This window comes from Trichomycterus rosablanca, chromosome 12 (assembly GCF_030014385.1).
Source record: "Trichomycterus rosablanca isolate fTriRos1 chromosome 12, fTriRos1.hap1, whole genome shotgun sequence".
Lineage (NCBI taxonomy): Eukaryota > Metazoa > Chordata > Actinopteri > Siluriformes > Trichomycteridae > Trichomycterus > Trichomycterus rosablanca.
Genome location: NC_085999.1, coordinates 33,248,148 through 33,269,594, shown reverse-complemented (window position 1 = coordinate 33,269,594; position 21,447 = coordinate 33,248,148). Strand labels below are relative to the sequence as shown.

General features: G+C 37.8%; 2 protein-coding genes across 2 annotated transcripts; both read left to right on the top strand.

Moving 5' to 3' along the window:
• Positions 1-1,331: 1,331 nt before the first annotated feature.
• Positions 1,332-10,191, top strand: ankzf1 (ankyrin repeat and zinc finger peptidyl tRNA hydrolase 1). The gene is made up of 16 exons (XM_063005966.1): positions 1,332-1,391; positions 2,536-2,685; positions 3,083-3,204; positions 3,714-3,816; positions 4,040-4,230; positions 4,418-4,527; positions 4,847-5,000; positions 5,934-6,156; positions 6,264-6,353; positions 6,437-6,643; positions 7,138-7,233; positions 7,647-7,881; positions 8,106-8,217; positions 8,413-8,580; positions 9,068-9,138; positions 9,415-10,191. The coding sequence occupies exons 2-16, from the start codon at positions 2,562-2,564 to the stop codon at positions 9,536-9,538; spliced, it is 2,130 nt and encodes a 709-aa protein (XP_062862036.1). The 5' UTR covers positions 1,332-1,391; positions 2,536-2,561; the 3' UTR covers positions 9,539-10,191.
• Positions 10,192-13,356: 3,165 nt separating this feature from the next.
• piga (phosphatidylinositol glycan anchor biosynthesis, class A) lies at positions 13,357-21,087 on the top strand. Its single transcript, XM_063005970.1, has 7 exons — positions 13,357-13,553; positions 14,160-14,532; positions 15,151-15,583; positions 15,672-15,804; positions 17,564-17,696; positions 18,417-18,623; positions 18,788-21,087. Exons 2-7 carry the CDS (start codon positions 14,176-14,178, stop codon positions 19,028-19,030), a joined length of 1,506 nt encoding a protein of 501 aa, XP_062862040.1. The 5' UTR covers positions 13,357-13,553; positions 14,160-14,175; the 3' UTR covers positions 19,031-21,087.
• The last annotated feature ends 360 nt before the right edge of the window (positions 21,088-21,447 follow it).

The window sequence follows — 21,447 nt, the reverse complement described above, 5'->3', positions numbered from 1 at the left end:
CACTTGGCCTCAATGATCAAAGGCAAGGATCAAACCCAGGCCTCCAGGACTCACACTGCTGCTTAGCACTCACTCTTTGAGCTAAAGTGCAGAAAAAATACAGGAAGAAAGTAATAAGCACTGTACGGTTCACGAAGGCTGCAGATCTGCTGGAGTAGCTGCTCAACTGGATTTTCTCACACCTGCTTATTAAGTTCTTTACAAAATCCTTAACAACCTCCCTCAGAGTTGTTACTGCGTCATGTACAAAACAACCAGGCTCAAAACTAGGTGTTCCCACAAACCATTCAACTATTAATCAATTTTACTGACCAGTTCACCCTAGTCAGGGTTGTGAGGCAGCCAAGTGCCACCTGCAACCACTGGGCAATAGAATACACCTTTGACAAGGTGTCGATCCTGTCTGCAGGTTGACACACACACATTTACTCATGCCTAGGGGCAATTAAGTTTAACCAATCTACCTTCTGCATGTTTTAGGAGATGGGAGAAAACTGGAATGCCCTGGGACTACACCCAGACATATGGAAAACACCTCACAGAGAGTAACTGGAAGCAGCGATCGATCCCAGGACCACATTATCCATAATGCAGTGTGCCAATACTTTTTCAGTAGCAGTCTGCATTCAATTAAAAACTAGTGTACACAGTCCAGCAAGCTTTTATATTGCTGAGGGCTTATAGGCTGCTATTCAAGAACAAAGCTTCTGTTACAAAATTTTGTTGCTGATCGTAAGATAAGAAGCAGGATGAGGAGCTTTATTTAACTGTAGCCTCTGAACCACTGGTGATGTAAAGCATTATGACATTATACATTATGATGAAACTCAATGCTGTTTTTACATAGAAAAGCTCTGGTTCTCTCTCCTATAAAACATACCAGTATGTACAGTATATTGGTTGCTCTTAGTTTTTTCTTAGTGTAAATATGTGGTACTGTCTTGAGAGTTTTCCTGCCCTGCACTCAGTGTTTTGGGGCACCATGTTTTTGCTGCATGACAGCCTCTGGACCCTGACCCTCAAGATAATACTGAACATTACCAAATAAATGTGAGATGTTACCCAGGGTAAGATTTGAAACTGAGATACCTCAAGAAAATAACTGGACAATGCGAGGAACATGCCAAACTTTTCACATATTGTGATGGCAGCAACCCACACTATTGCTCACTGTCTGTGAAGAGTTTTACTGTTTTCCCTCATGTCCGTGTTTGTTTCCCTGAGTTTTACAGTTTTATCTTCAAAACCATGCAGTAGGTGGATTAGTTGCTCACGTCTTTCCAGGGTATATTTGTGTTTTAAGGTTAGCTCTCACTAGATGGCCATAGTGAGGTAAACGTAATAGATGTCAAACTCACAGAAGAAAAAACACCATTAGCAACACCCTCACGGTAATGTTTTATTTTTGGTTTTATTTAAAAGAGTAATTTCACAGCGCTTGAAGTGTGACACGAATAAAATGCGTTGTATGTTTTGATTAATCCGACCACTGATGTTTATTTTAATTAAAACAGTCTAGTCATTTGACTTCCGATTTTGTCAAGAATGCTAGACATTCTGGCGTTTTCCACCTACCCGTTTTCTGTCCTGCGGTAGGACCAACCTTCTGTTCTATGATTGGAAGGATGGCTTCTGTTAACCAATCATAGCTCACAGGATGTTTACTACTGACCAACCCTGTCGCCCAAGGGCGGTGTTTGTTTAAAACAGGTGGAAAAAGTACACGATACTTAATAAAACAATCTTAACCATTTTGTGTGAAGTTGTAGATTAAACAACATTCATTTGTTTAAATAAATAATTAACTAGTGCTTAAAATGTATCGCATACAATATTTAAGCTGTTAATTGTTGATATTTTCAAATATATTTTTTATTACTGTAGATAATCAAAGGAAAACAAGCTGCTAAAACCAACTAAAGTTCACAGTGTTCCGTGCACTTTAATGTCATATATTTATCAGATCTGCTGTATTTAACATCTATTGGATCCCTCACACTCAAACACACCAGTGCTACAGAATAGACATCATGCACGTTTTTGATGGTGTGTACCAGTCTAAAAATCGGTCACAGAGCGAATCCAGTGGACTCAGCTGAACCAAAGTGAGAGCCAGTAACATTAAATGTGGTGTAATATAGTGTGGTTTGCTACCACTTAAACAAAAGAAACTGCCTGGCATTTTTGCTCCGTCAAGAATTTGCACATTACATTAAACCAACATTTTAAATGGTGCTGGTTGTGCAAAGGTGTGGGGATGCACTGCTGTGTCAGGACCTGTCATGAAACATCACTACGCCATTGTTGCGTTGCAAGGGTTGACTGCAGAGATGGGTCAGCTTTCTCCAGTGCCCTCTGTCTCTTGTCGCCTGTATCAGACTAGCCCCTAATAATGCAATCCACCTCGTGATGTTGTTAATTAATTTTTCTTGGTCTTCTTCATCTTCTAAGTTCTTCCACAAGTTCTTCCGTTTTAGTTGTGGTGCAGTGTTCTTGCAATATCTTTTCATTTGTGTTTTTTTCTCTCTCCATCAGTTCTGTGGTTTTGGTTGTGTTGGAAAATGGCCAGATCGGATCAACAGTCTTTGTTTGATGTTGCTGTTGATCCGAAGCTCATTGATGGACTCCGAGAGATTTCAGATTTGCGAAATCATCAAGAAGTGTTCCTGCCGGCTATCAGTGAAGGTAACGTTTTCATATTCACAGTGTGGTGGGAGGTGAAGGTCATATATTCACATAACATCATGTTATGTGCCACTTTGTTTTTCATTATTTTTGTTGAGATATTATATTTACACATAATTTTGATTGGTATTTTCACAGAACATCACCTTCTCTTGGTTTGGAGTGTTTTATTTTCTCCAGTTAGGAATGTTTTTGCCTAGTCTTGTTTAAATTGTTGAGTCATTAGCACTGAACTCTCTGCAGTGCTGTAGATGTGTAACCTGGATCTTTTGGGACTTATTTTTCATTAAGCTGTTAAAGAAATTTCAGTTTATTAATTACTGTTTATTTTATGATGTTTGCTTTCGCTGTGGTTTGTTGGAGTGGTGTTTTTAAAAAAACCAAAATGTGTTTGTAGGTTTACCTGATGAAGGAAGAAAAAAGGAAGGAGAAATGGAAGAGCTCATGTCCTGTAGAGAAGTGTCTGACAAGAAGCTTTGCACAACATGCCAGTGTTTTTTTGAGAATCGTGATGATCAGGTGCAGCACTTTTACCTCAAGGCTTTCAAGCTCCCATATAATAATTAGAAAAAATACGTGAACCTTTGCGTTAATATGTTTTTATGAGGCAGCTGTTTTAGTTAATAAGATGCACACAGTATCTGAAATGGATCTTTTTCAAAAGTTCTCATAAATACAATGAGTTTGCAGATGTGGGTTGTTAAGGTGTATCTGATGTAATCAAATCTATTTTTTTATTATTTTTAAGAAATTCAGGACTGCATTACACACCAGCACGAAACATCATCCCAGCTGTGAAGCATATTGTAGGGTGCATAGGACAGCTTGCAATAATTAAAAGTATAATAATAATTTAATTGTGTAACAGTAGAAGGGTTCACTTGCTTTGTTTTCAACCTACACTGGGAGTAAATTAATTAATATAGACATGACATACAATCGTTTGTGTGTTATTACTTCAGTTCAGAAGAGTTATTATTTTGAGTTGGATGAAAATCTTAGATTATACTTACATTATGTTTATTTAGATGGAGCATTATAAACTAGACTGGCATCGCTTTAATCTAAGACAGCGACTGGCTGGACAATCAGTGATCACAGTGGAGGAGTTTGAGAAGAAGACCGGAACAGGTACTCAGAATCTAGCCTTACATCAAGTCAGTAGAATTTTGGCTCTGTTAGTCTGTAACTTTTGTTAGTTCATTGTGAGTGACTGGAACACAAGTTTGACTTTTATAAAATCTGCTGGTCAAAAAACATGTATTCAGCTGTTAAATGGAATAGCTGCTGCTTTTTGTCCTTGTGATTTACAATCTTTCCTTGCATTCTAATATTTTTTGTTGTCTGTGAGCAGGTGATATGTCCAGTATTTCAGGGTCAGACTCTGAGGAGGAGGAATCACAAAGTGAGGACGAGGGTGAAGAAAATGAGGATGAAGATGATGGTGTAATTTTTCATGGGGGGTGTTTATCTAGCAGAGTTTTGTTCCAAAACTCACAGGGACAATATCTGTGTCTGTATCGATGTGCAGTACAAAACAGGCTGGTAGGTTCATAACTAGTAAACAGAGTTATGTTTATTATAAAATTATGGACATTTTCGAGTAAATAAGTTTTTGCTTTTAGAAAAAGCTAAATGAAATACAGTCACTTACCTTTAAATAAAAGCATTAGATAAAATAAGCTGTTTTTTGGTAATTAATAATGTACAACATTTCTGGTGTGTTCTTTAGACAGACAGTAAGGATAATTTGGTGGATTCCTTGCTCAAAATCTCGGCGAACACTGTCTGGGTAATTCTGATGACTGGTGGTGGACATTTTGCTGGAGCAGTTTATAAAGGGTCAGTATGTCATGGTGTCTGTTTATATTTAATTGCAGCCGAGGTCACTTGTCTGGCTCTCTCCTCAGTGGTGCAAGCAGCCGATGAGTTTCAATCAAGAACAGCTGCTAGATAATTAAGTCGATTTCTTGACAGTTGATGGTTTGATATGATCTTTGTGCGATCTCAGGAGAACTAAGTGGGATTGATTGGTTAGGAGGTCATATACTGTGCTTTAGGCTTTAGTGGTTTTGGTGGCTGGAGTAACAATGATGATCTTGGCTTGGACTTTTCTGGTTTAGATTTATAAATTACTAGTAAAAATTATCTGATCTTACAGAAAAACAGTCCTGCAGCACAAGACGTTTCACCGCTACACAGTACGTGCCAAAAGAGGAACAGCTCAGAGTGTCCGTGATGCTCAGAACAAAAGTCATGCCCCCAAATCTGCTGGTTCTGCTCTCCGGCGCTATAATGAAGCAATGCTGACAAAGGTGAGACATGCACATGACTTTTAACTGTATTTTGAGTTCACAAAGAAGACCATCTCTGTAGATATTAAAGCAAATCTCGACTGCTCCAGTGATTTGTTTTTAATTTTATGGACTTTGGTTTTGAGTTGAGCACTGCAGAGATTTGGAATCAGTCTGTTATAGAGTTTTTCTAATTAGCTGTGGGGTAAAATAATGCATTTTGCAGTAGTGTGGACCTCCAGGACTAGAGCCTGACACCACATGCTTTAGGATAAAGGACACTGATCATTATGATTAAACATTTCCATCCTTTTAAGAGTTAGCTTGTTACCGGTGTTCCTATTCACATGATGTGAAGGGTCACTACATGGTTTTCTGAATATTACAATCATATAATATGGCCTTCAAGGTCACTAGATTTTAGCCCAGTTAAACACGAGAGATTTAGAGTGTTGCACAGCAGATTCCATCACCATCTAAGCATAAATAAGAGGAGATCTTTTGGATAAATGGTGTTTTCACTGTATATCAAGACACTTGTAGTATCTTTGCTATGTAAAGCTCCAGTGTTGGTCATCCACAGCAGTGCAGAGTTTAGCATTCTGCTGCATGCAACCCATGTGATTAAGCTCATCAGCTAATTAACAACACATTGTCATGGACTGATTCTGGTCTGTTAGAGGAGCCAAAACTTAAAACTCTGTTGGGCTGCGCCAATGGAGAAACTGAGATTGACATCCTCGCCAAACCAATTAATAAACCTACTGTGTAGTCCAGTTGAATGTGTTTTGTGACACACTTGAGTCAGCCTGTTATTGTGGGATGGCAGAAGCAAATGGGGAATTTCCAATTTACATATTCATGAATATTTGCGATAGCACAAACGGCATTGTGTACAGATAGTGTGGAATAGAGTACACAGCAACATGCCAACATATTTTCTTTTTTCACCAGGAAATTCAGGAGCTGCTGAAGAACTGGGCTGAATATTTAACACAGGCTGCTGCCATTTTCCTCCGTACCCCCAAATATAACAGAGGTGTGTTTCTTGGAGGTCGTGGAGCAGTGTTGGAGAAAAAAGACTCGAGGATTCATTCGATCCCTTTTGCCACTCGCAGAGCCACTTTCAAGGAAATTCAGCGTGTTCATGACATCCTCTCAGCACTGCACGTTTATGGTACACTCAGCTAGGTTTTATTCATTTCATTTTTTGTTGAGTGTTATATTTAAAGTAGTAAACTATGTTTATATATCTGTGTTTTATTTGATTGTATTTGTTGGCAGATAAAAGCACAGATATTATAACGTTACTCAGTCCAGCCAAGAGAGTGTGGCAGAGAAAACCTGCGAGTCAGAGCAAGCAAACCACAACTGGTGAGTTTTAGCTCTCATGGCTGTGTGTGTGGTTCAGAATCACTGTGAAAGCTTTGCAAAAATCTGTACATGTGTGTGTGTAGCAATAGAGGAAAAGCAACCGGAGTATGAGGTAGATGATGACGATGACGATGATGATGAAGATAAAGAAAGCTCTGTACAGCTAGAGATGGTGGAAATGACATTTTCAACTTTGGATTTAAGGGACCATGAGATAAAACCCACCAAGAAAAGACGAAGAAGGAGAAAAGACCAAAAACCAGAGGAAAAAGAAAAAGATGAGACAGAGGGTATAATAGTTAAATATTCATATTTGCACAATTATTTTTGCTGTTATAGTCGATAGCTCTACATCAACAATAATAATAAAGTAATTGAAGGCACAGAAAATCTGCCATGTGCCCAGTGTTTCTGAGTTGCACCAGACCCATGGCAACCCTGACCAGGAAAAAGCGGTTAATGAAAATGACTAAATTAATGAATAATAAAACATCAATTGAGGTTTTCTTAACCAACAACAGCGCCCAGCCATACAAATTCACTTTTGACTAAATGGGCACAAATTCCCACAGACACACAAGTCTTGTGAGAAGCCTTTTTAGAAGAGTGTGGTTGTTCTTATAGCTGAAAAGATCAATTTTAATACTGTTTGTACCAATCTCATGATCAGGTGTCCAAATTATTTTGTCCATATAGTGTTTATGTCTGCGCCTGCTCTTTGTATTAAAATCTGTGTTTTTCTCCAAATGTGTGTGTGTGTGTGTGTGTGTGTGTGGACATGTAGACTTGAGCAGCAGGAAGAAGAAGGAAGAAAAAATAGGAAAAGAAATCATGAAGGACAAGATGAAAACAAAGAGCAAAGAACACCAAGATGATCAAGGTAAAGTTAAACACACACACAAACACTGAAAGGGTACAAAATAAAATACAATAATATAAAATAGTATTGCATGAAATAACAAAATAGTGCAATTAAAATGTATGTATGCTGTTTGCAAATATGTGAGATTTTAGAAGTGTTGTGCTATTTTATAAGTATAATCAGCCCTTTTTTCAGCTAACTGTGGCTTGTGGTGTTTTGGCTTTAAACAAGTGATCTCAGTACAATAAGAATTATGTACAAAAAATAGTTTGATGATTTTTAGGCTGATAATGATCAGTTTCCCAATGATTCTTCTATCGTCTGTCCACAAAAACACCAGCAATGCACACGAATGGTCATGTGAACACATCCTAAAGGTTAGTGTGTGTGTGTGTGTGTGTGTGTGTGTGTGTGTGTGTGTGTGTGTGTAGATGAATCATGTGTACTGTGGGAGTATGATTTAAGAGACGCCCTCTACACTGCATGTAAAACTGGTGATGTGGAGATGATCTGCTCACTTATGCACGGGAAGACAAACACACTACCTCAACATCTTAACACCCCCATCGACTCAGCTGATTACACACTGCTGCATGTAGCATCAGCATCTGCACAGAAACACGCTGTTAAACTCTTACTGGAGAAAGGAAGTGACCCAACCTGCAGGTAACACACACACACACACACATAAGTACACAAATATCAGTAACACAGGCTAGGTGCACTAGTAAACTTGTATGGAAACTTGTGAGTACATATTTCTATCAAAAGAGTCAAAATTTTCAACACCTGCTTTCTCAACAGGGGGTTATGTGTGTGATATGTGTCTTGGGGTCTTTAGTGGATAATCAGATTGCTTTTGATTTGTGTGTGTATGTGTGTGTGTTCAGGGACAGGAATGGCCAAACTCCATATGCTGTTGCACCAGACAAGGAAACCAAAAACATATTTCGAAAATTCATGGCTGAAAATCCTGAAAAATACAACTACGCTAAAGCTCAGGTATACGTGTGTGTGTGTGTGTGTGTGTGTGTGTGTGTGTGTGTGTGTGTGTGTGCATGTTTTATGTCACTGCATGGCCTTCTCATTTTACAAAATGACTTTTTTTTTAGGTCTGCTTATTTCTCTTTATTACTTAAGCATAGATTAAAATTGTTATTTTTTAATCAGTAACTGAGTCTAGTTTGTTTATTAAAGATTCCTGGACCGCTAACTGCTGAAATGGAGAGTAAGAAAGCCGAAAAGAAAAAGGCACAGAAGGCAGCAAAAAAGCAACGAGAGAAAGAACAAAAAGATGAGAGACGAAAAGAAGAGGAGGAGCAGGAGGAGAAGAGACGGTTCCTAGCGCTCAGCGACAGAGAAAAGGTATAGCAACAGTAGAATTTAAAATATATAAAAGTAACTAAAATAAACCATGATTATTGTCACTCAAATTATTCTATGCAAAAATATAAAAGGCAGTGCAAACATATACTATTCTATTTTTTAACTTCATTTGATTGTCAAGGAAAATTTAAGTGGTCATTTAGGAGTGCCTGTTTCACTGGGGTATAAATATGAGGTTAAAGAGGCTGCATTTCTTTAGTGGTTTAGCAATATTGGAAGAAGTATTGACAATATTCATTAATTTATTATTTATTATTCTGGGCTATTCTCATACAGAAAATCAAAAGAAATAATTTATTCATTCATTTTCTAATAGCATAATAAATGCAACACACAAAATGTATTTTCTGCACTACATTATTGCCCATTCTGAAGGACAGAAGAACCGCTGTACAGTTGACTGTATTTGTTAGTTTGTGAGAAACAAACAAGCATTTATAATTGTGTAACTCTCTGTTTTTATAAGCGAGCACTGGCTGCAGAAAGAAGACTGGCAGAACAGGCAGCTATAACAGGAGCAACAATTACTAATATCAGGTGAACACAAACACCCACAATGCACTGTTATGTGTTTATAAAACCACTGGCAAAAAAAACATGAAATCACGACACTTGGAAGAAAAATCGATTTTTGTTTAATAGCTGAACATTCTGGCTTTGTGAAACCTCAAACAAATGTAATACAATGATTTTGTATTTTGACAGCCTGATTTCTTTACTAAAAACAGAGCACAGTGCAAAACACGAATTATTAACTATTTAAAGGAATCGGTTGTGTGTGTGTGTGTGTGTGTGTGTGTGTGTGTGTTTCAGGCGGTGCTGGCAGTGTGGCGACTCTCTTTTGGGGAAGGTGCCGTTTGAGTATCTTAATTTGTTTTTCTGCTCAACAAAATGTCTACAGACTCACCGCAGAACCAACAATGCTGCTAAACCCTAACTGTGAAGAGATATAACTGTGGGGAGTAGTTTACATGTTTAAGAAATAACTTATTACTGCCACAGCTGAAGAACTGATTCTGTACTTAATCCATTAGTCAGTATTGGTGAAGGATGCAGGTTGTTACAGATGTGTGTAACTTTAATCGTTCATTCATTCACAGTCTGTTTTACCACCGCTTTATCCTATTTAGGGTTGCAGTGGGTCTGATTTACAGGACTCCAGTCCATCACAGGGCAGACACAGACACATTCACATCCTAGGGCAATTTTAATAGCTTCAGTTAACCTGAATACACATCTTTGTGTATTGTGGAAGAAAACTGCAGCACCTGGAGGAAACCCACACAGATACGAGTAGAACATCCAAACTCCACATAGAAAGGTCCTGGACTGCTACCACCTGGGAATTGAATTTTGCTGTGAGGTGACAGTGCTACCTGAGTCACTGTGCTGCCCAACTTTCATTCATATTTTTTCAAAATGACATGTATTACACACATAACAACCTGGAAATTAAATTAAAAGATAAAAAAATGCAAATGTACTACATGATATTGAGAAAATAATAATGAGGTGTGTTTTTACCTAGTAGCCATTTGCCGAATTAAATCTTTCTAGCAAAAGTGTAAGGAATAAATCCAAATAAAAAAAATTGTGTAAGAATTGAACTGATTTCTGGAAATAAGCTGTATTTTTTTTTACATATACTTGTAAGTGAAATATTATATAATAATATTAGAAAACTCATGCAGATGTGGGGAGAACATGCAAACTCCACACAGAAAAGACCAAGACTGCTCCACCTGGGGATCGAACCCAAGACCTTCTTGCTGTGATGTAACAGTGCTACCCCCACCCCTGATATAAAGCTGAAACAAATTCATTTTATTTTTTTAAATTATAAAACAGCTTGATTATTTATTTATTTTCATCAGCTAGTTGGTCAGAATTGGGCAATTTAAGGTATTAAGCCAGAAACCCATTATTTGCCATCAATCTATTACAGGGTGTCACAAATTACCGGATTACACACTGGACTGTATTATTATTATTTATCATTCGCACCTGCACTTTACCATCACCCCGGACTGCACACTGGACTGTTGTAATTATTTATCATTAGCACCTGCACTTCACACAACCGTCATATATATATATATGTATAGTTATAGTTGTTTTTCACCATCCTTATATAGTTATAGCTACAGCTGTATAGTTACTATTTACACATAAATAACACTATTTACTATTTAATTTTATTTACTACTATTTATTACTGTTATTACTAATATATACCTAACTAATCTTTATTATTATTACTGTTATAATTCTAATGTATACCTAACTAATCTTTATTATTATTACTATTGTTATTATAATACATACCCATTTTTATTCATATGCTTATTGTTATTGCTATTATGTATATAGTACTATGTACATAGATATAATTCCATATATGTAAATACAGTGGTGTTCAAAAAAATAGCAGTGATTTTAAAAAAGTGAATAAAGCACAAAATCATTATAATAACTTTTATTTCCATAAATGCAAATGCACTGAAAATACTACACTTTCAATTCTAAATCAGAACATTAATGACATTTAGCCAGTTTGTGTTAATCCTTTACAGAAAATTAAGAAAAATTTATATTAGGCTGTTCAAAAAAATAGCAGTGCCAGCATTTTTCTTTAAAAACTCAAAAAATGTATCAATAACATGAAAAAAATGTTTAAGGTTTCACTTTACTTCAAATTACTGAACTAATATTTAGTGGCATAACAATTGTTTCTGAGATCTGTGTTGCATGGGCTCGACCAGCTTCTGGCACCTCTAAACAGGTATCCAGTCCAGGATGATTAGACGACATTCCACAGTTCTTCTGCAATTTTGGGTTTTGCCTAAAAAAAAAACTCGTTTCAGATTTCAGCCCACAAGTTCTCTATGGGATTGAAGTCAGGGGATTGTGCTGGCCACTCTATTACCTCAATCTTGTTTGTCTGTAACCAAGACGTTTTGGGTCATTGTCATGTTGAAACATCCATTTTAAGGACATTTCTTCTTCAGCATAGGGCAACATGATCTCCTTAAGTATTCTGATACATTTAAACTGATCCATGATCCCTCGTATGCCATAAATAGGTGTAACACCATGGTATGAAAAACATCCACATATCATCATTTTGTACCACCGTGCTTTACTACCTTCACAGTGAACTTTGGCTTGAATTCAGTGTTCGAGGGTTGTCTGACATACTGTCTATGGCCACTTGACCCAAAAAGAACAATTTTGCTTTCACCAGTCCACAAAATGTTGAGCCATTTCTCTTTGGAACAGGCAATGTGTTCCTTGGCAAATGTTAACCCATTCAGGAAACTTCTTTTTCTTAACAACGGGACTTTGCAAGGAGTTCCTGCTGGTAAATTGGCTTCACTTAATCATCTTCTGTACTCACTGGTAACTTCAGATGTTCCTTGATCTTTCTGGAGGTGATCATTCGCTGAGTATTTGCCATTTTGGCTATTCTTTGATCCAATCGAACAGTAGTTCCACGCCTACTTCTGCATCTTTCAGGTTTTGGTTTTCACTTCAAGGCATTTGAGATCATTTTAGCAGAGCAGCCTATCATTTGCTGCACTTCTCTGTATGTTTTTTCCCTCTACAATCAACTTTTTAATCAAAGTACGCTGTTCATCAGAACAATGTCGGAAACAACCCATTTTACCCAGTATTTCAGAAGGAAATGTGCTATGACCAACCTGTGCAACATTTGCCACCCTCCTACCTTAAATAAGGGCCAAAATTGACACCCGTTCTTCTGCAGAATGAATGACTTCACCAAGTGAACTCCTCACTGCTATTATTTTGAACAACCCCCTTTCAATCAATGCTTTGATTACTCAGAATGAGGGGCATGCATGTGTTAATTGTTGGGTTTGTTTTGTTTTCATAACTTTACTATACTTTCAAGTGAATTTTTTGCTATGTAGAAATAGCATTTCTACTAAAAACAGTGATTTATCAGGTTAATGGTGTTGGACTGCTATTTTTTTGAACACCACTGTAGCTATAGTTATAACTTTATATTCATATTAATCATAGACATATGTTTACTGATATTCTCTGTTTTTTGCACAATGCTACTATTTGCACTTCTGGGAGATGCTAACTACATTTCTTTGCCTTGTACATGTCTGTACTGAGCAATGACAATGAAGTTGAATCCATCCATCCATCCATCTATCTATCTAAATACCTGTAGGGCCATAACTCCTCACAGGCAAAGACCAGAAGTGAGGATTAAACCCAGCTCAAATCAGCTAAAATGACTTACCTTGTATTGCAGATAATACATTTATATTTGTTTTATATATTTTAATCATTTTGGCATGTTTAGTAAAAGCTGCAAGTTCTGCTTCAACAAATGTTTCCTCAAAGTCTGCCTGGATCTCTCTTCTGAATAATCGCAGTTCTTATACCAATAACTGTTCTGAATTCTTAACGTGCCTCATTTTAAAATAAGGAGGTTGCTATGACCATAATATTTCGACATTTTTCTCAAAATCGAATTCACAGTGGTTGAACGCGCCGTCGTAGTTCTGATTCATGCTGACAACACGCTGGATTATACAAGCTCCAGTGGGGGGCAGTGTGGTGCACTAAACACTGAGGATCGGTCTTGATTTAGAGAAGCAGCGCGACAACCATCTCAAATCGTATTCGAGGTCTAAGTGCACTAGATAGGGTGCAAATTAATAGTTTATACATTCGGTGTAGTGTACAGCCTCTGTAGTGCACTTTGTTAATAGAACAGAGCCCGTTTGGATTCAGGTGTTGAATGACGGAACTGTAGTGGAAGTGTAGAGGTGTAATGGTTCAGTGTCTGTGAGTATTGTATCTGATACTGAACAGTAATTATCGAGTATTTATCAGCTCGACAGTATGAAGTATTTTTTCAGATGTGTGTAGAGAGATTTATTCGTTTTAAAGCAACCAGAATGTGACATTAGGTAAATAATCTATATGCTTTTATCCTCACTAATGCTTTTGAAACAAGTGATTGCTGAAGAACTGGTTTGTGTACAGAGATTAATCTTCAATATGATACTGGCTACGTGGTCACAGTGTTCCGTTCACTTAATGAATCTAAATGTTTTTATTAGTTAGCATGTGTGTGTCAGTGCAACAAATCTCCAGGGTTCTGATAATTCAACACCTGTCCCAGATTCTTTAGAATTGTGCAGTTGTTGCTCAGTGGTTAAGTTACTGGACTAGTAATCAGAAGGTTGCTGGTTCAAACCCCACCACTACCAGGTTGCCACTCTTGGACCCTTGAGCAAGGCCCTTAACCCTCAATTGCTTAGATTGTAAACTGTCGCTTTGGATAAAAGCGTCTGCTAAATGACGAAAATGTAAAATCAGTTCCACTGTTTTTTCCATGTTGCTGTTAAGACATCCTGTTCTTTGTGCCACTGAAATGCTTTTAGATCATTCTGGAACTGTAATTAAGAGTATTTATTTGCTCCTTCTCCTGGTTTAGGCCACATATGACTAAGTTCTGTGTTGGTTGCCTGACTCTGTGTGACTGTTAATCTTTTTAAACATTTTTCTTAAAGGTGTGATGACCTAAACATGGGCCAGAGAAAAAAAGGTGGTGGCCGGTCCCATGTTCCTTGTCCATCTAAAGCACAGACCTATAATCCAAATGCACACACTTCTGCAGCACTCCATCAACATGCACACTTCTCCACAGCACTCCCTAAAGATGCACACTCCTTTAGCACTCCCAGTCATAAAAAGCACAGCATCTGCATGGTGTCTGACTTCTTCTACCCTAACATGGGTGGCGTGGAGAGTCACATCTACCAGCTCTCACAGTGCCTCATAGAAAAGGGTCACAAAGTGGTGATAGCTACACATGCCTACGGGGACCGGCGTGGAGTGCGCTACCTCACCAACGGGCTAAAGGTCTATTACCTTCCACTTCAGGTATGTAAATAAGTCATTTAAAAATGAAATCACTGACTTAATGTATACAAATCCTTAAATAAAACTGATCAAGTCTTTATTGATGTCAGCGGAGCTGTATCTGTTGGTAAAAATGTTTACCGGGTAACCATCTCTCTGAAAAGAATTATGCTGTTTAATATTGTTATTATTATTCATAATTAACCATGGTGGCTTAATGGTTAAGGTCCTGAACTGTTGATTAGACCATTGAGGTTCAAACCTTACTCCCAAATGTCACTGTTGGGCATTATGTACCAATGTCATGGGCCTCAACACTGTATTCAAAGATCACCTGCTTTTTTGATTTGTTGTCTTAGTTATTACAGTTTTATTATGTAAAGGCAGAGGTTTTATTTTAAAATAAGCTTACTCATAAAAATACAAATCAGATTTTATCAACTTAATCAAAAACAAGGTTTTATTTACCCTTTTTACTGAGAATATAATTATTACAATAATGGAGAATTCTCAGTGCAGTTTGATGTAAAACCTTATGTATTGGAAAATGTGTGAGAGTCTTAACTCGGTCATCCACCTCCACCCCACCCAGGCTCCTGGTCAGCATTTGCTAACTGTAGATACTTTCCCTCTTTTTAGGTGATGTATAACCAGTCCACAGCCACCACCTGCTTCCACAGCCTACCACTGCTCAGGTGTGTGTTTGTTCGTGAGCGTGTCACTGTGGTGCACGCCCACAGCTCCTTCTCGTCTATGGCACACGACGCCCTGTTCCACGCCAAGACCATGGGTCTCAACACTGTATTCACGGACCACTCGCTCTTCGGATTTGCTGATGTCAGCTCCGTCTTGACAAATAAGCTGCTCACTGTGTCTCTGTGTGACACCAACCACATTGTGTGTGTATCATACACCAGCAAGGAGAACACTGTGCTCAGGGCGGCGCTTGACCCCGACATCGTCTCCGTCATTCCAAACGCTGTCGATCCCACAGACTTCACACCTGACCCCAGTCGTCGTGACAACAGCAAGATCACCATAGTTGTAGTGAGCCGACTGGTGTACAGGAAAGGTAAGGGGAAACCTGGTCTCTGTTTGTAATGAGATTTTATGGTTTTGCTGTGTGTTTAGTGTTTGATTGGCTTGTTGCTGATGTTCAGGAATCGACCTGCTGAGTGGAATCATTCCGGAGTTATGTGCCAGGCAGCAGGATCTCTGCTTTTTAATTGGTGGGGAAGGTCCCAAGAGAATAGTTTTGGAGGAGGTTAGAGAGAAGTATCAGCTTCATGACAGGTAAGTGGATCAGTTGTTTTGGTTCTGCTTTGATCACATGCTTCCTATCTGTTTTGGAGGTGGAAACTTGAAGAGAAGTAGTACTGGAAGTTTCAGTCCAGACACACTGCCATTAAGCAGCAAAATCATGCCATGACAGATTTTCTAAACACACAACAGGGCCAAAAGTACAACCACAATTCCAAAGTTGGACAGTAGAAAATATGTGAATAGAAACAGGCAGCAGTGAAAAATAAAGTTTGCACAAGGGCATTTTTATAAACATTTAACACTGTGGTCATATTTTGGCCCTGTCCAAACTTTTTGCATTTTGACAACAAATTAGGAATGAGCCTACATTTTTTAAAATAATAAAGTATATGATGAATAACCATTAATACATTAATGAAGATGAATACTTTTTGACCCCCACCTGGGATGTTCCTCTTCCAGCAAGTTGTACTGCATGTTGAGAGCTTATGTCCTATATTACTTTAATGGAAAGTTTATATTTAAGTGATGTTTAGATGATGTTTACATTAAGCAGGGCTGGTAGTAACAGTGTTTCTGACTTAAATTTTGTTAATTGACAAAGTATGATTTACATTTCTCTTTTTTGCTCTGGATAACTTTCCTTTATTTTTTTTTGTTTGTTTGTTTTTGTCTTGTATATTTTAACCCTTTCATGCATGAATTATAACAATATGAATCAAGATTTTTTTTCCAAAATGGTTTAATTTTCCTTTCAGGCTAATAAAACTATTGAATTGTTTTTTTCTTTTTTCTTTTTTAATGTAATTAATTACGAGTTATTCATGTGTCCACTCAGGTGGACAGCATGCATTTGAGTTTCACTGAGAGTGATATTTCATTAACAGCCCAATGAATAGAACAATATCTTTTTATATAAATGAATAAATTTAGAAGTAAAATATAAACTTTTAATGATGTACAACAAATGCTTCCATGTTTTAACATGTACTGGACTGACCATGAAAAAACATGAACAGTCCAATGCCTTGTAAAAACATTAAAAAAAATGAATTGGTTTGTATGTCAAATATATTTACGATATGTTAGCAAAGCAGCCAGGGCACAAAGGCACAAAACATTTCATGCAGATGTACTGGCATCTGTGTGCATTTTTTTGCTTCCTTGAGCTGAGGCCAGTAGTTTCCAGGCTGATGATCTCATGGTACAAAGAACACCTTGTAATTCTCTTCTGTATATAATCAGAGACACAAAATTAAAAATAATAATTTAATACTATTAAAAATAGTGTGGTTTACAAAAAAATCTGACTTGAGTTGTATTTTCACCATAATATGAGTTAAGAATAAAATATGTATGGTAGTTGAAATATCCCCAGAATGCATGATATCCATTGTAGTGGACATGTGGTTAATTGTAATTTACTGCTTTAAAAAATAAATATTTGAACAACGCAATTATTTTATTGCTTCTTAGATGTTGCTTTTTGTGCTCAAATTTTGTTTACCAGCAAGGATGCCTTTTAGTGGAAGAACTTCTCTGCAGCAGATGGAGTTTCTGACATTCCGTCAGCTATTTTGGTTTAACATATGATTTGTTGCACTTACAATTATTGGCCACATGGTGGCGCCCCACTGGGTTGTTTGCTAGTGTCCCTTTAACTGGCTGTGATGCATCAATAACAGTAAAACCTACGCACATAGAAAATAATGACTTTTAAATAGCTGTCCACTGTAGTGACCACCATGCATGAAAGGGTTAAAGCTTTCTCTAAACTGTGTGTGTGTAGGGTGCGTCTGTTGGGAGCTCTGGATCATAAGGATGTAAGGGACGTGTTGGTGCAGGGTCATATCTTCCTCAACACATCGTTAACAGAAGCCTTTTGCATGGCCATAGTGGAGGGAGCCAGCTGTGGCCTACAGGTGTGTGTTTGCTAGCATTCCCAGTATAACCATTACTGGATTTGCATTAGTCACACCTGTAGCCTTTACCTGTTACTTTACCTGTGCTTTATAACTGCATCCACATGATTCACCTGATTTATAACTGCATTCACATATGTGGCAAAACCGCTTTGCAGCATACTGTTACTTTGCCGCTGCGGCTCTGGGTGTTGTTGATAAATGGCCAGTTTGCATGGTGGAGTCTTAACATGCATTTGTAGATGCAGCGATTACAGTGAGTTTGGAGTATTCCCAAAACAGAAAACGTTTAATACAGTGCCGTCTAAGCCGTCAAAGAGTTTTCAATACTTGTTCTCAGCCTTCCCTTTATACACAGAGATTTTCTCAATCTTATAATAATATTATGGAATATGTACTAGTAATTACTTCATTCTTTGCAATAGTGTGTTAAATGTTATGAAACTAATAGACCATTTGTTCGTGCAGTTTATTGCATTGATATTTATCTGTTGCATTACAGTAGATTAGTGCCGTCTCTTGGGTGTTTTCCTGCCTTGCGCCCAGCGTTTCTGGGTGGCACCAGACAACTCGGACAACTAGTTATTATATCATAATGTGCTATACCTTTATTTTTTGAAAAGTGGAAAATATTGTCATATAAATCACATACAAGTAAGTACTGGTCTGGTGCAATAGACAATGAAGATGCTGTGGTCTCTTTAATGTTTTAATGTGTAGGTGGTGAGCACTCGTGTTGGCGGTATACCCGAGGTTCTACCTGATGACTTGGTTACTCTTTGTGAGCCAACGGTCAGCTCGCTCTGTGCAGGCCTGGAAAAGGTCATTTCCCGGCAACGTGCAGGGAAAGTGCCATCTCCAGCGGCCATCCACCGCCAGGTCCGAGATCTCTACACCTGGAGAAACGTTGCTGAACGAACAGAAAAGGTGTGTGTAGGATTAAGTCATATTTAATGAAGTGTGAGAAAGTCCTCATGAAAACAAAGAATGTTGTTTGAGTAGACAGACTGTCATGAGTAAGAATGTCTGTTTAAAGAGTTTTTCACTATTGCAGCTCTGCACCTTGTTGACAATTTGTTGTGTGTTTGTAGGTGTATCACTATGCATGCAGACAGCCTGTCTTGTTATTGCCTGCTCGGCTGCAGAGGCTGTGCTCTCATTGTGGTCCTGTTGCTGGTCACACCTTCTCCTTCATGGCTGTAATCAACTTTCTCTTCCTGCTCTTTCTGCAATGGCTCCGTCCCGACAACCTCATCGACATTGCCGTGGACAGTTCAGGCCCAGATGGCCGTTATGGGCAGAGAGCTTTAGGAAGAAGGAAAGTAAAGAAATAAATAAAGAATTACTTGCAGATGCAGACACAAGACACTGTTAAAATAGAGCCATGATTTTAATCTTTCTCTGGAATTTTTTACCTCTTTTTTTGTCATTTATTCATTCATTTATTGTTTGTTTCACCACCACTTGATCCTGTCCCGGACAGGTCACCAGTCCATGACAGGGCAAACACATACAGACACACTTAGCAATTTTGTATCTCTAATTAACCTGACTTCATGTCGCTGGACTGTGGAGGAAACCCACACAAACACAGGGAGAACATGCAAACTCCGCACAGAAAGAACCCGTACCAGTCCATTTGGAAATCAACCCAGTACCTTCTTGCTGTGAGGCGACGGTGCTACCCACTGTGCTGCCCCTTCGGTTTTTAAATAATCGGTTTTAAATAATGTTTTTTACAACCTGCATTGATATATATAAAATTATTAAAAGAGTCTCTGTGTATAACAAGTCAGACTAACAACCAATATTAAAAGCTTGTGACCCTCTAGATGGACAGTGGTAGCCTAGTGGGTAGAGCTTTGGGCTATCAATCGGAAGATTGTCGGTTCAAATCCAGGCGCTTCTATGCAGCCACTGTTGGGCGCTTGAGCAAGGCCCTTAATCCTGTCTGCTCCAGGGGTGCCATACAATGGCTGACCCTGCACTCTGACCCCATCTTGTTTGTACTGTACATGCGTATATGTGTATATGAAGAATAAAGGCATTCTTCTAAAACTGCCATGCTTCTGTAATGAACATGAGCTAAATGGACCATCATGATTCTTACCAATGCAATGTTTGTGGCTAAGTTGGTAGCACTGTCGACTCGCAGCAAGAAGGTCCTGGTTTCGATCCCTAGGTGGGGCGGTCTGGGTCCTTTCCGTGTGGAGTTTGCATGTTCTCCCCGTGTGTGCGTGGGTTTCCTCCGAGTGCTCCGGTTTCCTCCCACAGTCCAAAGACGTGCAAGTGAGGTGAATTGGAGATGCAAAATTGTCCATGACTGTGTTCAATATAACCTTGTGAACTGATGAACCTTGTGTAATGAGTGACTGCCGTTTCCTGTCATGAATGTAGCCAGAGTGTGAAAAATCCTGATAAACAAACAAACAAACCAATGCAATGTTTGAAAAGTTATTTGGAATGTTTTGTAGCCATAAAATAAATAACTTGTTTATATTTACAAAAACAATAAAGTTGATTATCTCAAGTGTTTTTTTTTATAACTCACTGGTTTGTGTTTTTATTAGCATTTTACTGTTTTTTGGAATTTGGTTTGTTGATGTTAGCTGTAATATTATTAAATTTAGTTTGCTAGAGGAAAAGATTAGGGCAGGAAGGAATCTGACTTTAGGAACTTTCATAATACTGATAACACAGACATTCTCCTTTCAAGGCTGAACCCAGGAGCCTCATTAACACACTGTTCTCACCTTGTCTGACGGCCTTCACACAAACAAAGACTTGCTGTACAGCTGGAGGATCCGGTCTCATTCCTGCATAGTGTAGGCAGAACCTTAAATGCTTATGTAAATAATGTAAAGACATGTAAATGACCAAGTTTATCATAAACATCCTGAAAATGTCTCTGTTGTATTTAAGTGAACTTATTTTATTTTGCTTGGTAAAAAGAGACATTTTCATCCCACTGAACAATTATTTTTCAGTTGTGTTTAGTTTGTATTTGTGAACTGTTTGTGCAGGAACAAAATAACACAAAGTCATACTTGTATCAACACATTTTTATTTGCACATTAATTGTAGACAAATCACTTTTATATTGTGTAAGTTAATAAAAAGACTGAGTAGGTTTAAATGTACTTCATGTTTAGAGTAGATGTAGTAGGAAATAATGCTTTTGTAGCATTGTGATTTAGTTTTGACCTTTTTCTATTGTCACATTCTTTACAATCACCCAACCTATGTGTTTTTCTGATTTACAATTGGGGAGATTGGTTAGGTTATGCAAGCACCTTCACCTTTTTTAGTAAATGTTCTTGTATTTTGCTTCATGTTTGGAATTGTTTTTGTCTGCAAAATCTGCAAAGAATAAATCTTACACAATTTAAAACATGCATCTCTGTGCTTCTTTTATTAGCAGAAGAGTTTCTTGTTTGGTGTTGAAACTATAGATTCTCATTAGTCACTGCATAACAGTTTTACCTGCTGATTCCAGGTTATCCTGAAACTCTTCTGCTGGCCTCTTCTTTAAATTCATTATCATTATTTTAGAACTTTAAGAACTTACATTGTGTAAAATCCACCAGGTGCAATTTAGTTGAAAACATTTTATTTCTTTTATTTTATGTAGCCTATAATAATTAGATCTATTTTTTTTTTTCTTAATGTATGAATATAAATACACCGTTTTGTACATATTTACACACAACATAAAAATTCAGATTTTTTACATGCCCTTCCTGACACAACC